The 12912-nt window shown below is 36.8% G+C and overlaps 1 protein-coding gene across 7 annotated transcripts; it reads right to left on the minus strand.

Annotated features, from left to right (window-relative positions):
* Positions 1-954: 954 nt before the first annotated feature.
* On the minus strand, positions 955-12311 carry LOC105248572 (formin-2). 7 transcript variants are annotated; one of them, XM_025414050.1, is made up of 12 exons: positions 10602-10965; positions 10119-10410; positions 8664-9166; positions 7900-8332; positions 7401-7601; positions 6048-6121; positions 4750-5968; positions 4475-4593; positions 4094-4381; positions 2861-3398; positions 2379-2632; positions 955-2315 (listed from the first exon to the last, which is right to left on the minus strand). In XM_025414050.1, exons 3-12 carry the CDS (start codon positions 9156-9158, stop codon positions 2154-2156), a joined length of 3783 nt encoding a protein of 1260 aa, XP_025269835.1. In that variant the 5' UTR covers positions 9159-9166; positions 10119-10410; positions 10602-10965; the 3' UTR covers positions 955-2153. The 7 variants fall into 7 exon arrangements, with proteins under 7 accessions (XP_025269835.1, XP_025269839.1, XP_025269840.1 ...); XM_025414054.1 differs by lacking the exons at positions 10119-10410; positions 10602-10965 and adding an exon at positions 12066-12311 and having other exon boundaries at positions 955-2300; XM_025414055.1 differs by lacking the exons at positions 10119-10410; positions 10602-10965 and adding an exon at positions 12066-12311 and having other exon boundaries at positions 955-2329.
* Positions 12312-12912: the final 601 nt, after the last annotated feature.

Raw genomic sequence — 12912 nt, forward strand, 5'->3', positions numbered from 1 at the left:
CATATGTACACACATATTCATATATACTTCAGATAAAGGATTTTCAACCATTATTGACATAGAAATCTTAAATACTGAAAAATATATTCTCTCTCAAGTGTGATTTTTAAGAGATATTTGAAAAACAGTGTCCAACTTTATTTTACTATGTTTTATATATATATATATGTATTTTGTTTTATTATATAATTCTTCTAATATTATATAATATAAAATAATATAAAAATTTCAGAAAAAAGTTTTATTTGCTTCAAGAATAATATAAAAGAAAAGTGCGCATATCACTTGCTGTTGAAATAATTCTTCCTTGAGAACTCGATTAAAATATAAATAAAATATAAAATATAAATATATCTCTTCATATCCACAATATTCCCAAGAATGTATATTTATATTATGAAACATTTTTTCTATATTCGTATATTTAGTTAGATGAGAATTATTTGCGGTACTATAAATATCTAGAGTGTAAACTATGAAATTGTTTATGCATTAATATGCATAAACGTGTGCAAATGTCAGTGAAAAACATATTCTTGAAGATAAAAAGAAAGTTATATTTTTGAATAAACAAAACAACATAAATTTGTAAATTATTGTTTACATTTTACATGTTGGATGTTTCAGAATATAAGAAGACAGAGGCACAGAGTTCGTTATTTGATATTTAATGTTTAATTCTTTTATTATATTTTTCATATATTTTAAAATTTTTAAAGTAATAATAACAAGATCTTTTTAAATTCATTTCCCTTGATAACGTTTTTACATAATTAGGCGATACAATAAACATTATATATATATATATATATATATATATATATATATATATATTTATCGATTATTGAGATATTAACATTATTTTTATAGGCAAAAGGATAATAAATCCTTTCCGTTTTCCTTTTTAAAAAAGAAAAATATAAAAGATTTTATTAATATCAATATCTCGTACAATTAACTTTCTATTTACATTATTTGTTGATGACAATCTGATATAAATTAACGTAAATGAATAAATAAATAAATAAATAAATAGATAATGACTTAGTGACAAATATCACGATCGATGATCATATTATCGGATTATATATCGGTGACTCTTTTCTTAAAATCTTGATTTACAATTAGAATAACGAAAATTTTTAGAATAAGTGTAAAGAGAAATATTGTAAAGAGGCACAAAACTTCCCTCTTTTAAATTCATCATGAATGTTTATAATATCTGTAGGCGTATCGTTTTAATTCCTCTTTCTTAGAATTTCTCACAATTTTTTTCAAGCTTGCATACTTTGTATTAAATGCAAATAATACGAAAATGTATCTAAAAAGAATGGATCTTATCTATAAATTTTTTCTATTGAAATAATCCAATTATTAAGGTGCTTTTTTTTAATCGCTCGAAATGAGAGATGCACCGTGTCCATAAGTGATACTCGTAAAGCTGATCTTAGATTATTAATTATGATTATCCATATTAATAATGATTAATAAATTTCGAGAAACTATCTCTCTCTGTATTGAAATGGCATTAGATTTAGTATACAATTAATGTTTTAATTTGTAATAATTATAATTTACGCATAGATCAAATCTGATCGACTGATTATTTAAGGACATTTGCGATTGACAATCCATATCTGAATTGTAAGTGATCACATTTCGTTGCGTGGTTTTTTTCTGTATCTTCTAATGTATGTATTTTAATATTTTTGTATAAAAATTAATTTCAATTTAATCATAAATTATCCTAATTTTGAGCAATTAAAGATTTGCCTCTAAAAAGTGACTTTTGATGTATCGTGATTTTAAAGATATATTTGTAATAAATATTTATGAGCAAAATATATTCTTTAAACTTCTGTGCATTTAATGAAGCTAATAATTTGCGCAAAGTAGCTAATTTCGCTTTGAAAACAAAATTTGTAATCTTGAAAACGAATTTCGCAAATTTATCGTTTATTATCGTTTTCGATTCGGTTCGAAAATAACAAAAGAATTATATATACAATTAAATATATAATTAAATTCTTGGAGATTGTATATCAAACGTGATTATTTGTGAAATTCGTGATTTGGCGAGTATAATTATATACAAATTATCGGATATATCCCGTTTGAAATTACTATCAAAATTCCTGTATATTTCGATAAGACTATCTTTGAGTCTGTTTTTTACTCGCCAGTTTTTGTAATCGTGCCTTTAACCCGTGAGGATTTAATTTAACTCTCACGACATCGGATTTATTTTCAAGTTTCTTGCGAGCTTCTTCCATCCGTTCCTTTCGTATTCGCTGCTGTTCCTTTTTCCAGATATCCTGTAAAACCCGATCTGTCATAATTGACTTACTCGTGTATTTCACAAACGCTGCAAAATATACCTTGAAATCCCGACAGAAAGTAAGCCATAGGTTGAAGAAATCGTAAGGTTCCGCGGTTTCCATTGTGGCGCCTTTGGGAACGAACTGATAAAATCGCATTACGGCCTTAAATCTGTTTTTAGCCTCGAGTAACTCTTCTTTTTCGTTTGCCAGTTCGATATTCGCCCTCGCCACAAACGAATCCACTTTCTTCTTGAATACCTTGGATGTAGTTGGATCCTCTTCCACGACAGTGTTACACTTTTTCGCGCATGCTAACAAATTCAAACAAATTAATTTCACTTATATCAGAATATTTTTACATATATATTATGTAACTGTACGAAATATAGAATCGTATCAAGACATACATTTTTTTATCGAGATGTAGATAACGTATATATATATATATATATTATATATATATATATATATTTTATGTTAAAATTTTTAAGTGACGTTATTATGCCACATATTTGATATTTTAAATTAATATCACTTACTCTGTAATTCCTTTTCCAATCTGTCAAGTTCCTTGGCAATATCATCAAACTTGATCGTAGATGCGGCCTCGACGTCTGCAGGTTCAGGGACGGGTAGAGGTAATGGCTCGTCAAAGCTGTGTCCTTTATCCTGAGATAGTTTTGCATTGACAACATAGTGCAACAAGGTGATCCCGGGTACGTTTGACTTTACGTCTTTCAGTTTGCCAAGGATCTCCAGACCGAAGCCATCTGCCTGACCGCGCATCATGTTACCACCGTTCATATAATTACCCAAAGTCAGTATGATGGCTATGACTTTCCTCAAAGACTCGGACTGCATCAAAAAATCGCAGGTAGTTCGTACGTTGTTTAATTTATACGAGACCGATGAGATCGCGTCTTGGAACTCCGACTGAAGCATCAAGCAAGTTATCCTTTCGGAGAAGTGCTTTATACCGGATAACCGTTTGAGAAATAATTCCGGTTGATCGATAGGAATATCCGGATACTCTGCTTCGTGAGCAGTGATCTCTGCTATCTCCTTTTCTGTAGGTTTCTACAAATTAAGAAACGTCAAGATAGATGCTTGTAGATTTTGAATAGAAATTAAGGCTGTTTTGTACCTATTTTCAAAATATTGAGAATTTAAAAATTGTAAAGAATGTCCTTACATATGTTTAGAATCTTCAGTACAATTGTTAAATTGATTCACTGAAGCGTTCACAAGTTATAAGGATTTTAATTTGCATCGAATTAACATTGTGTTCTTATAAAACGTATAACCACGTCGATTCAAATGACAAAAACACATGGAAATATTCAGAATTTGTTGAAAATTTGCAAAAGTTTAGATACAGAGGAAATTTGGTCAAATAATATTATACTAACTGATTAAAACGATATTAAATATAATTCAATGAAGTTAGCCATGTATCTGTCACAAGGCGAAATTTTCTGCCAAAAATTAATTATTTCGATTAACAAAATTCGGAATATTTCAGTAAAAACGCAATAAATATTAAAAAATACATCTCTGCACTGTAGCTAAGATCAAATTATAATATTCCACACAATTTCTTACTCAAAATACATCAAAAGTGGATATATTCGTCAATATTAATTTTCAGCTACTTTTTGCTGGGATTGTACATACAAAACATCCTTAATTGTGTTAAGAAAAGAAAAAAAAATTAACTATATATGCTGAATAGATAGATTTTTTTTAGATTTTTAATCATACTGTTTACTCACGATTTCGTAGATCTGTTGCAGCGTTTCCAAGCTGATTACACTCGTGTCTAAATTATAAGCCGCGTTCTCGATCTCGCTGAAATCAATATGCAGACTCTTTTCAAGAATTCCCACCATTTTGGAACGTTTCGAGTCCAATATCTTTGCTGGTTGGATCTTAGAGCCTTTATTGGAAGTCTCCTCGCTCTTTTTGGCCGGATTCTTTTGTCTCACCTGCCGCGAAAATAAATCGGCAAACTCATTCATATTTATACTTTTTTCCTCCGCAAGTTCTAACCACAAAGGCACCTAGATGAGACAATATAAAATCAATCACGCATTCAAATAACTATTTACATCAACTCTGTAAATTTTATCACGTAGTCTCTGTCTTTCATCTACCTGAGTTGGCGATTCTGAAGCAGCGGAAGTTTGACTAGTCGCAGTAACTGGTACTAAAATTCTTGTCCAGTAGAGTGGCTTCATAGGCACATTAGGGTTCAAAGGTTGTTTTCTCATAACTATAAAGGTAAAACACTGTGTTACGCGGTGCAAATATCGGAATCCCTCGACGGGAAGATTGTACCGTATACTCTCGATTCTTTCGATTATTTCTTGATCTTAACGAGAAGAAGAGAGTCGAGAGTACACTGTACTTTTGTAATTTCGACACCTACTTGCTCTGCTAGGCGGATTCCACCCTCCGACTGGTGGAGCGGGTAAAGGACAGGGTGCTGTCATCCCCGGAGGGGGCGGTGGCGCCATGGGCGGCGGTAACGGGGGACCTGCACCTGATCCCCCGATCGGAGGTGGCGGCGGGGGAGGTATACCGTTTAGCATTGGCATCCCTGACAGCGGTGGAGGCGGTGGAGGCGGTGGACCACTCGCAGAACCTTGCGCTCCAATTACCCCGCACGTGTTCAGCATCGGGGTGGGCGGCGGCGGCGGAGGAGGAGGTATCCCGCTCAGGGTGCTCTTCATAAATGCGGAGATTTCACCCTGAGGAGGCGGCGGTGGCGGCGGGGGAGGTATACCACTCTCGAGTCTCTGCACTGGCATGGACGGAGGCGCGGGCGGAGGCGGCGGCGGAGGCACCGCGTTCTGCAGAGGAGACGGCGGGGATATCGCACTTATGATAGTTTGCATAGGTGGCGGCGGAGGGGGAGGTATAGTGCTCGTCGTGCTCGACATCGGCGTAGGCGGGGGCGGAGGTGGCGGAGGAGGTGGTGGTGGAAATGTACTTATGATACTCTGCGACGGCATGGGCGGAGGCGGCGGTGACGGTATCCTTGAAATATCCGTCAGTTTCATCACCGATGTCGGGACCGTCCTCTCGCTACCTCGCACCGACTCGGTCGCGAGCGCGTACGGAGACGGCGGAGGCGGAGGTGGCGGGATGAAGGATTGCAACGACGTCGTTGATACCGAGATGGATGTGGATCTGCTCTTGCAAAATGACTCGGGTAATGGAGGTGGCGACGGTACCGGATATAGCGCCAAGTCTTCATTCGACGCGTTCACCTGACGCGATAAGCACGACGGATTGGCGACCTTGTCGGTCGATGCAGCGGAGTGCACGCGAGTCGCCTTGGCTTCCTCGAGATCCGAATTCCTGATCAGTGATTCTCTGCTCGAGTTATTTGTTTTTTCAGCGCCTTCATCGACAGGTGACGAGCTTCTCGGCGACGTCTGAGTAGACTGGCCTTTAGTTCTTGTCTGTCGATTTATTGATATCTCACGGCGCAATCGTTTGATCTCATCTCTCAGTCTCTTCACCTCTTCCTCATATCTATGTATATCTTCAGACATGGATCGCTCACTGTACGTTTGGCTCGATTTACTTTGAACTGAAAGAAACTCATCCGCCAGCACGCAGGTATCTGTCCGATCTATCTGCTTCAAACGGAATGTTATAAAAATAAATACTCACGATGGATTAATCATTATCAATTTAATAAACAGATCAAGATTTTACCACGGGCGTCATAGCTTTCTTCACACCTTTGTCTGGTAATGCGGAGACCTTGGATGACGGTGAAGATTCTTGTTCTGGAAAACCCATTATTATTATTATGATTATTATAAGATAGTTTGTTTTTATTGCACAAAAAACTGAGTAAATATTGTTTTTGACCTCTTCACATCGTTTGGCAAATTTTAAAAGCTTTCGAATGAGCAACTGTTTTGTCTCAAGTTAAATCTTATTCGTAAGGTTAATGACACTGGTTCCTCTAGGAACACACAATCAATCCTAATTAATAATGCATGTTCTGGGAACAAGGCAACTCTTTATCATTGTATACTCTCTTATCTCGTTTTATCTCTAGCTCAACAGAGACGAGGAATCCTTCTAGCTGTATCTTATCTCCTAATCATTTCATCATTAATGAGGCTTCTAAGAGAATATTATGTAAAAATAGTAAATACATAAATAAAAATATGCGAAATGTATCCAAAATTCTGAATTTTTCTGCAATCATCACTGAAGCAGTAGCAGTGTCTACCTACTTCTCGGAGAAGATTGTCGGTTCCTCGATTATATACGATCGTTTAAAAAAATTTTCGATCCTCCTTCACCGACCCACGTTTCGAAAACGCTTATTCATTTCATCCTCGCAATCACTATTCGCTATTGGACACCTCCTCATCTCGTCACGCTTGTCCCGGACGTGTATTTCACTCTATGCTGCTCCGTAAAGAACTGCTACATCTCCTTGACAGGCGAACACATGGGAGAGCGGAAGCATAAATCCCAGAGCCTAACCCCGCATACGCCCCATCGATAAGACTTATCGGCAAACAAGCACATTTGATTCATACATATCATTCGCTTTAACCTCGGCTACGCCGATGCGGTGATATGATGATTATTTTTGGCTGATTGAAAGCATTTTTAATCGCGATAGCGCCGCACCGATGAAAGGCGCCGATTGTCTTTTCGGCGTCATCATCTGCTATCTGCTGGCCTCGCGATACTTTGCGATTTCTTGAGCGTCTCGTAAATTATGTCATTGCAATAGAGAGCAAAAAACCACAGCCGTGTGTTTACCCTCTGTAACGTTATCGCGCGCCTTTTTCTCTGTCATGAGATAAGATTCGCATTAAACTCGCGATCGTTCGAGAGCGATAGATTCTAGGTCGTGCGCTGACCCACGCGTAGCTATAAAAGTGTTTTGTATCGCGACGAAATCATCGTTGTGCCCTGGATTTGTGAATCAGAAGAAAAATCTAAATCTTGAAAAATTCTTTTTGAAAAATCTCCTCATCGTTTTTTCGCTTGAAAAGATCGATGAAATTTCCGTTGCTCCTCTAATTATTTTTGTCTCACCTTCGAATAGCTTGCAACGATCCGTCTTTTGAGTGACGACACTCCGAGAACTCCTCTTCTTCTTAGCGCTATTACGGCCCAGGGTCAAGCTGGCTACTCTTCTCAGAACCGTACCTTCGTTCGTCGACGACTCGTAGACACTGTGTCGTCTCTGCAGAGTACTGGCATTCATTTCTGGTGTTGTCTTCTCGCTCGTTACGCCTGAAAATGATAGGCTCGTTTAAGAGTTATCGAGTGTCGGAGACGCATAAGCTATGTTGACTTAGGTCCAACACACTAGACTCTCTAGGCTCTTCTTAAACAATATTACTTGTACAAGTTATCTACTTATCTATTTCAATGTACTTTGCCTACACAGAATCCTCAAGCTTACGTAAGTCGTCAAGCTGTCACTTATTTAACTTTTTAAAAGCTGATTAATCACTCATTGCCAGCAAAATTGTGTAAGAAGATGAGAGTAATGCATATTAAATTCCAAGATTGATAAAGTATTCCTCACTTATTCTGGGACTCATTATTGACAAGTGGATCTTCTTGTGTCTCGAGACTGCAAACGGAGTCTTCTTCTCCTCCTTGCTCGTCTCCTCGATCGTCTTCGATTCAAGCATCGATTTCTCCACTTGAACCTCCGTGGACGTCGCGACTGGACTCGTGGTAAGCTCCCCGGGATCGGTGAAGACACTGTCGCTCGAGGACTCCTGGCTGGGTGGTGTCGGCATTTCCGTAACGACTAGGCCCTTGTTCGCCAAACGCCAGGAATCGGTTACTAGCAACGGTGGTAGCTGGGCCTGAGGCGTCGTCGGGGTTTGCGCGGGTGTCGTCGTCGTCGACGTTGTGATACTCGGATGAACAGGCTCCGTCGTTGTCACGCATGGCTTCGGCGTTATTGCGGTATCCTTGCGACATTCGGGCTCTACACTTTCTTGCGTGTCCTAATTACAAGACGACTCTATATTTATAATCGTAGCACGTACGTACAATATGATTTCAAATCAAGATAAGCGTTGGAAATTACTTTTCTTGCTTTTCAATTGAAGGTAATATTCAGTTTTCACACGTTGCGAATACAATCAAACGAATTATATATATTTATTAAATTATAATTATAATTATAATTATAATTATATATATATTTTATTTTACTAATGTGTCTTTCATTTTCTTAAGCACAACGCAATCTCAAATTACGCGTAATATCACCGAAAAGATTTCTCTAATCAATAGTTGCGTACTCAAACGTGAGAGAAAAACGCTACCATCTACCTTGGATAACAAAATCTTGGGTGGCTGCGGTGCCGGTCTCTTGGCGTGTCCCGGCGTCTGGACCTTATCGAAGCTGATCTTGATCGGTTCGCGCGGCTCGTCGCACTCATCGGGAGTCTTTGGCGGTTGGTCCCGTTTATCCTTCCTCTGGTCCTCGACGGTCTCGAGCTCCCCCGTGGACGTGGACGCCGGCACCGCCGCGGTCTCTCGCTTCCTCTGCTTCTTCTTGCTGTCGCTCTGCAGATTGCCCATCGCGTCGGGTAATTGCGGGGCCAGATCGTCAAAGTTGCCCCAGTAGAGCAGCCGGATGTTGTTGACCCAGAGATGGAAGAAGTCCGACAGCTTTGATCGCGGCGACCGCGCCTGGGCCGCGGCTGCGCCTTGACCATGACGGGCGTGCATCCGTGGTCGATAATCGAGAGTTGCAGTATCTGCGATCACGGCGTCGTCGTCGTCGTCGTCGTCGTCCTCGTCGCCTCGACACCCTCGTCGCATGCTGGTCGCTGCGAAATACAAACACGGTGCCGAGTCATCACCTCAGCTCGTCATTCCAATCAACTCGACGACTCGATTAATTCAATCGAATATTTCGAGTCACTCGCATCAACATTAGCACTCTGATTAACTCAATTATATTGTCTACGTTTGTGCTGCCGATGGAATCGCTTCTATAAATGTTGGATAAGGTTGATTGGAATTTAATTAGTAAAGTGGAAAACCAAGGGTGTAATTGTGATTAATGATTATTAATCCAGATTATTTAAGAGTTTACTGTTTTATTTAAATTTAAATTTGTTTAAGGATGTTTTGTATCAATTTTCACAATATTGAGAACTTAATGAAAATTGTACGGAATGTCCTTACATATGTTTAGAATCTTCAGTACAATTTTTAAATCGATTCTCACAAGTTATAAGGGTTTTAATTTGCACCGAATTAACATGTGTTCTTATGGGAAACGTATGACCACGTCGATTCAAATGATAAAAACACATGGAAATAATATTCAGAATTTGTTTAAAATTTGCAAAAGTTTAGATACAGAAAAAATATTTGGTCAAATAATATTATACAAGTACTAACTGGTTAAAAAGATATTAAATATAATTTATTCAATGAAGTTAGCCATGTATCTGTCACAAGGCGAAATTCTCCGCCAAAAGTTAATCATTTCGATTAACAAAATTCGGAATATTTCAGTAAAAACGCAATAAATATTAAAAAATACATCTCTGCATATTCCACACAATTTCTTATTCAAAATACACGAAAAGTGGATATTCGTCAATATTGATTTTCAGCTACCTTTTGCTGGGATTGTACATACAAAACATCCTTAAATCAAAATTCAAAATTAGACATTGTATCTTGGTTATTTAAATTGTATTCACACCGCGAAAGGATATGAAGAAAAAAATATAAATAGATACCAGAATATAATTGATTATGAATTACCTCGATAACTGATTAACTCGAGATTTCTCAGATATCGTTACGTAATCGGATATTGACAATTCCAATATTAATAACCTTATATCACACGGTAACTAAACAATGCTATCGCCTGAACACTGATTGAAGATTTCCATATACCGGAACATCGATTTGTTATTATTAGGACACGTTGGTGTCATTGACGACTATTATTATCTCGAGTCCAAGGCTGCTCGCGTAATTTTTCCATGGGAGGAAAAAATAAAAGTAAAAATTTTCGCACGTGGAAATGTCACGATAGTTTGTTTCTCTTCTAGAAACAATAAGTTTCGATTGCATGGAATTATTAATGTAGTATTTTTAAAATAAATAAAAAATCAAAGAGACGTAAAATTTATAACTATACGTGTAACATATTCACTTCAACGAGATCAAATATTTAAAAGCGAATATTACAAGCACTTTAAACTATATCGGATTAAACAAAAAAAATGTATTGCTTACGTTTCAATACGTACAAACATATGATACATAGACAAAGTTTGAACTATAGGACACGGCTAGATTCCAGACATTCGTAACGTTCATAACAAGCGCGAAGAAACGAATGGTCATGAATATTTGAAACAAATTTTTAACACAACACGATAACACATCGAAAATGCGTCGTAAAATGGTATACACGAGATTCAGATTATAATTGACATAATAACGGTATATCGCCGATATTTTCTTTAATACGGCATTTATCATGGTTGACAAATATGATGTTGTTGTCTCTATGGCACATTTTTCTCTCAATTATTCATTGTTACTGTATATCCCGAAATTACACTTGTCTTTCATCTGAATCGAGTCACATACTATACATCACCTCGGTATAAATAAATAACAGATTACTGGCACAATTTTCCTTTTCACATAAAATGCACGTAATGCTTTTTATAATAATTTTAATTTTAATTATGCGGTCTCACAGGTATCTAATGTTCCACGTGGTGACACCGGCGTCGGTCACGCGACTAGAAAGCCGGTGCCTGTTCGCGTCGTTACCTTTCATTGTGCCTCGGAAAATCAATCTTGAGGGATACGTCAAGGGCAAACATCAATACAGACGTGTACCTCGATATAGTAAACTTATAAACAATTCTTCTTGTCAAAAGTTCTTATGTATTGCCTTTATCAAACAAGAATTAAAAGTATTGGACTTTAACACATTTATTGGAAAAATAATTTTTGTGGATAAGAACTTTATGGATTGTTTAATCATCTCACAATATTTATTATATATTATAAACATTGTGATTTTTTTATTCTATACTTGTAAAATATAAGAATTTGATTATTGTATGCACACGACAAATTTAAATAATATGAATAAATAACATATATATATTTCTAGGAAAAAACGAGAAAGAGATATTTAACAATCACAAACTTTATCTATTATTATTTATCTGACAAATCTGATAGATATTCGTAAAGATAATTTTTTTTGATCCTATCGTAAAATCCTAATTTAAAATATCTCATAATATTATTATAATTTACTATAAAAATTATAATTTGTTAAATTTTATTCTACACCTATCAAAGCAAAATATAAGAATTTGATCATTGTACGCATACAAAACATGTAAATAATATTTGCATAGATAACAAATATATTTCTCGAAGAGAAAGGGAGGGGGATATTCCACAATCGAGTCTTATCTATACTATTACTTATTAATGCCCGATAATTGCTCTCGATTTGACTAAGGAAGGCTCGATGCGTTACGACGTAACAGTATTACGATCATAATAAATTGGAATCACCGTCAGAATGTTGAAGAGATTACATGTTCATCAGGATCGTGCACCTCGAGTGTCTGCTATTTCGTAACACGTCGGAAACGTACCGTGTAATTGACGTGATGCAGAAAAGCATTGCCCCTCGCGAGCGCACTCCTAACGAGGCTCTCTTACCTGATTCTCTCGCATTTCGACAGCAAAGCCAACATGTTACACGTTACATCGTGCGGTTCGCGCGTGCCACCAGAAGCTCGTGTCTCGCCTATTATCGATTGTTCCCGGCGATATAGCCGTCCGCGCATTTTTCACCGGCCGTTCGCGTCACGAGCGTAAAATATCACCACGGTTTCCGTAAGGAAAACACGAATATCGCGCACGGTAAAAAGCCTCGAGCGTTTTATCGAACATGTAAGTGGGAGAAAGCCGCCCGACACGGCGCAAACTCGCGCCATCGAATACGCCAGGTCGATATCTCGATGTCGAGGTCGACTAGAGTTCGGGGTCATCTCTCGATAGTTTGCTCCGCTTTTGATATAAATCGCACGCGGGACTCCACAAATCTCAATCGTCGATTTCGAGAGAGATAATCGAGAGAGCGATATATTGCATGTTAATTCATTCATATTCATATTCATATTCATATTTATTTTTATTTATAAACATTCTTTGACTTGAATTTTTTTTTTTTTCAAAAGTTAATCTCGTTGCTTTATTTAATCATCTTCTTTAGTATATTTTCTCTTATTCGCGTCTGACATATTTTTCTAAATTTTTTATGTAATAAAGAGATTTTCTTTCTCATTTTTTATTTCTAATAAAAAAGTAAATAATCGAAACAAATTTTTAAAAAATTTTGAGCCATGCTGACGTTTAAAATTTTATAAAGATTATTACAAATTCATGAATGACTAAACTAATATATCGCATGTTAATTCACATATTTATTTTTATTTATAAACATTCTTTGACCTGAATTTTTCTATTTTTCAAAAGTTGATCTCGTTGCTTTATTTAACCATCT

The sequence above is a fragment of the Camponotus floridanus genome, unplaced genomic scaffold (genome assembly GCF_003227725.1).
Source record: "Camponotus floridanus strain SB8 unplaced genomic scaffold, Cflo_v7.5 scaffold75, whole genome shotgun sequence".
Taxonomy (NCBI): domain Eukaryota; kingdom Metazoa; phylum Arthropoda; class Insecta; order Hymenoptera; family Formicidae; genus Camponotus; species Camponotus floridanus.

Coding starts and splice junctions, on each gene's coding strand:
- LOC105248572 (XM_025414049.1), bottom strand. CDS start 9,158: ATGCGACGAGGGTGTCGAGGCGACGAGGACGACGACGACGACGACGAC. Junction 4,382..4,474: donor CTTCAGAATCGCCAACTCAG/GTAGATGAAAGA, acceptor TGTCTCATCTAG/GTGCCTTTGTGGTTAGAACT. Junction 3,399..4,093: donor TGCAACAGATCTACGAAATC/GTGAGTAAACAG, acceptor CTTAATTTGTAG/AAACCTACAGAAAAGGAGAT.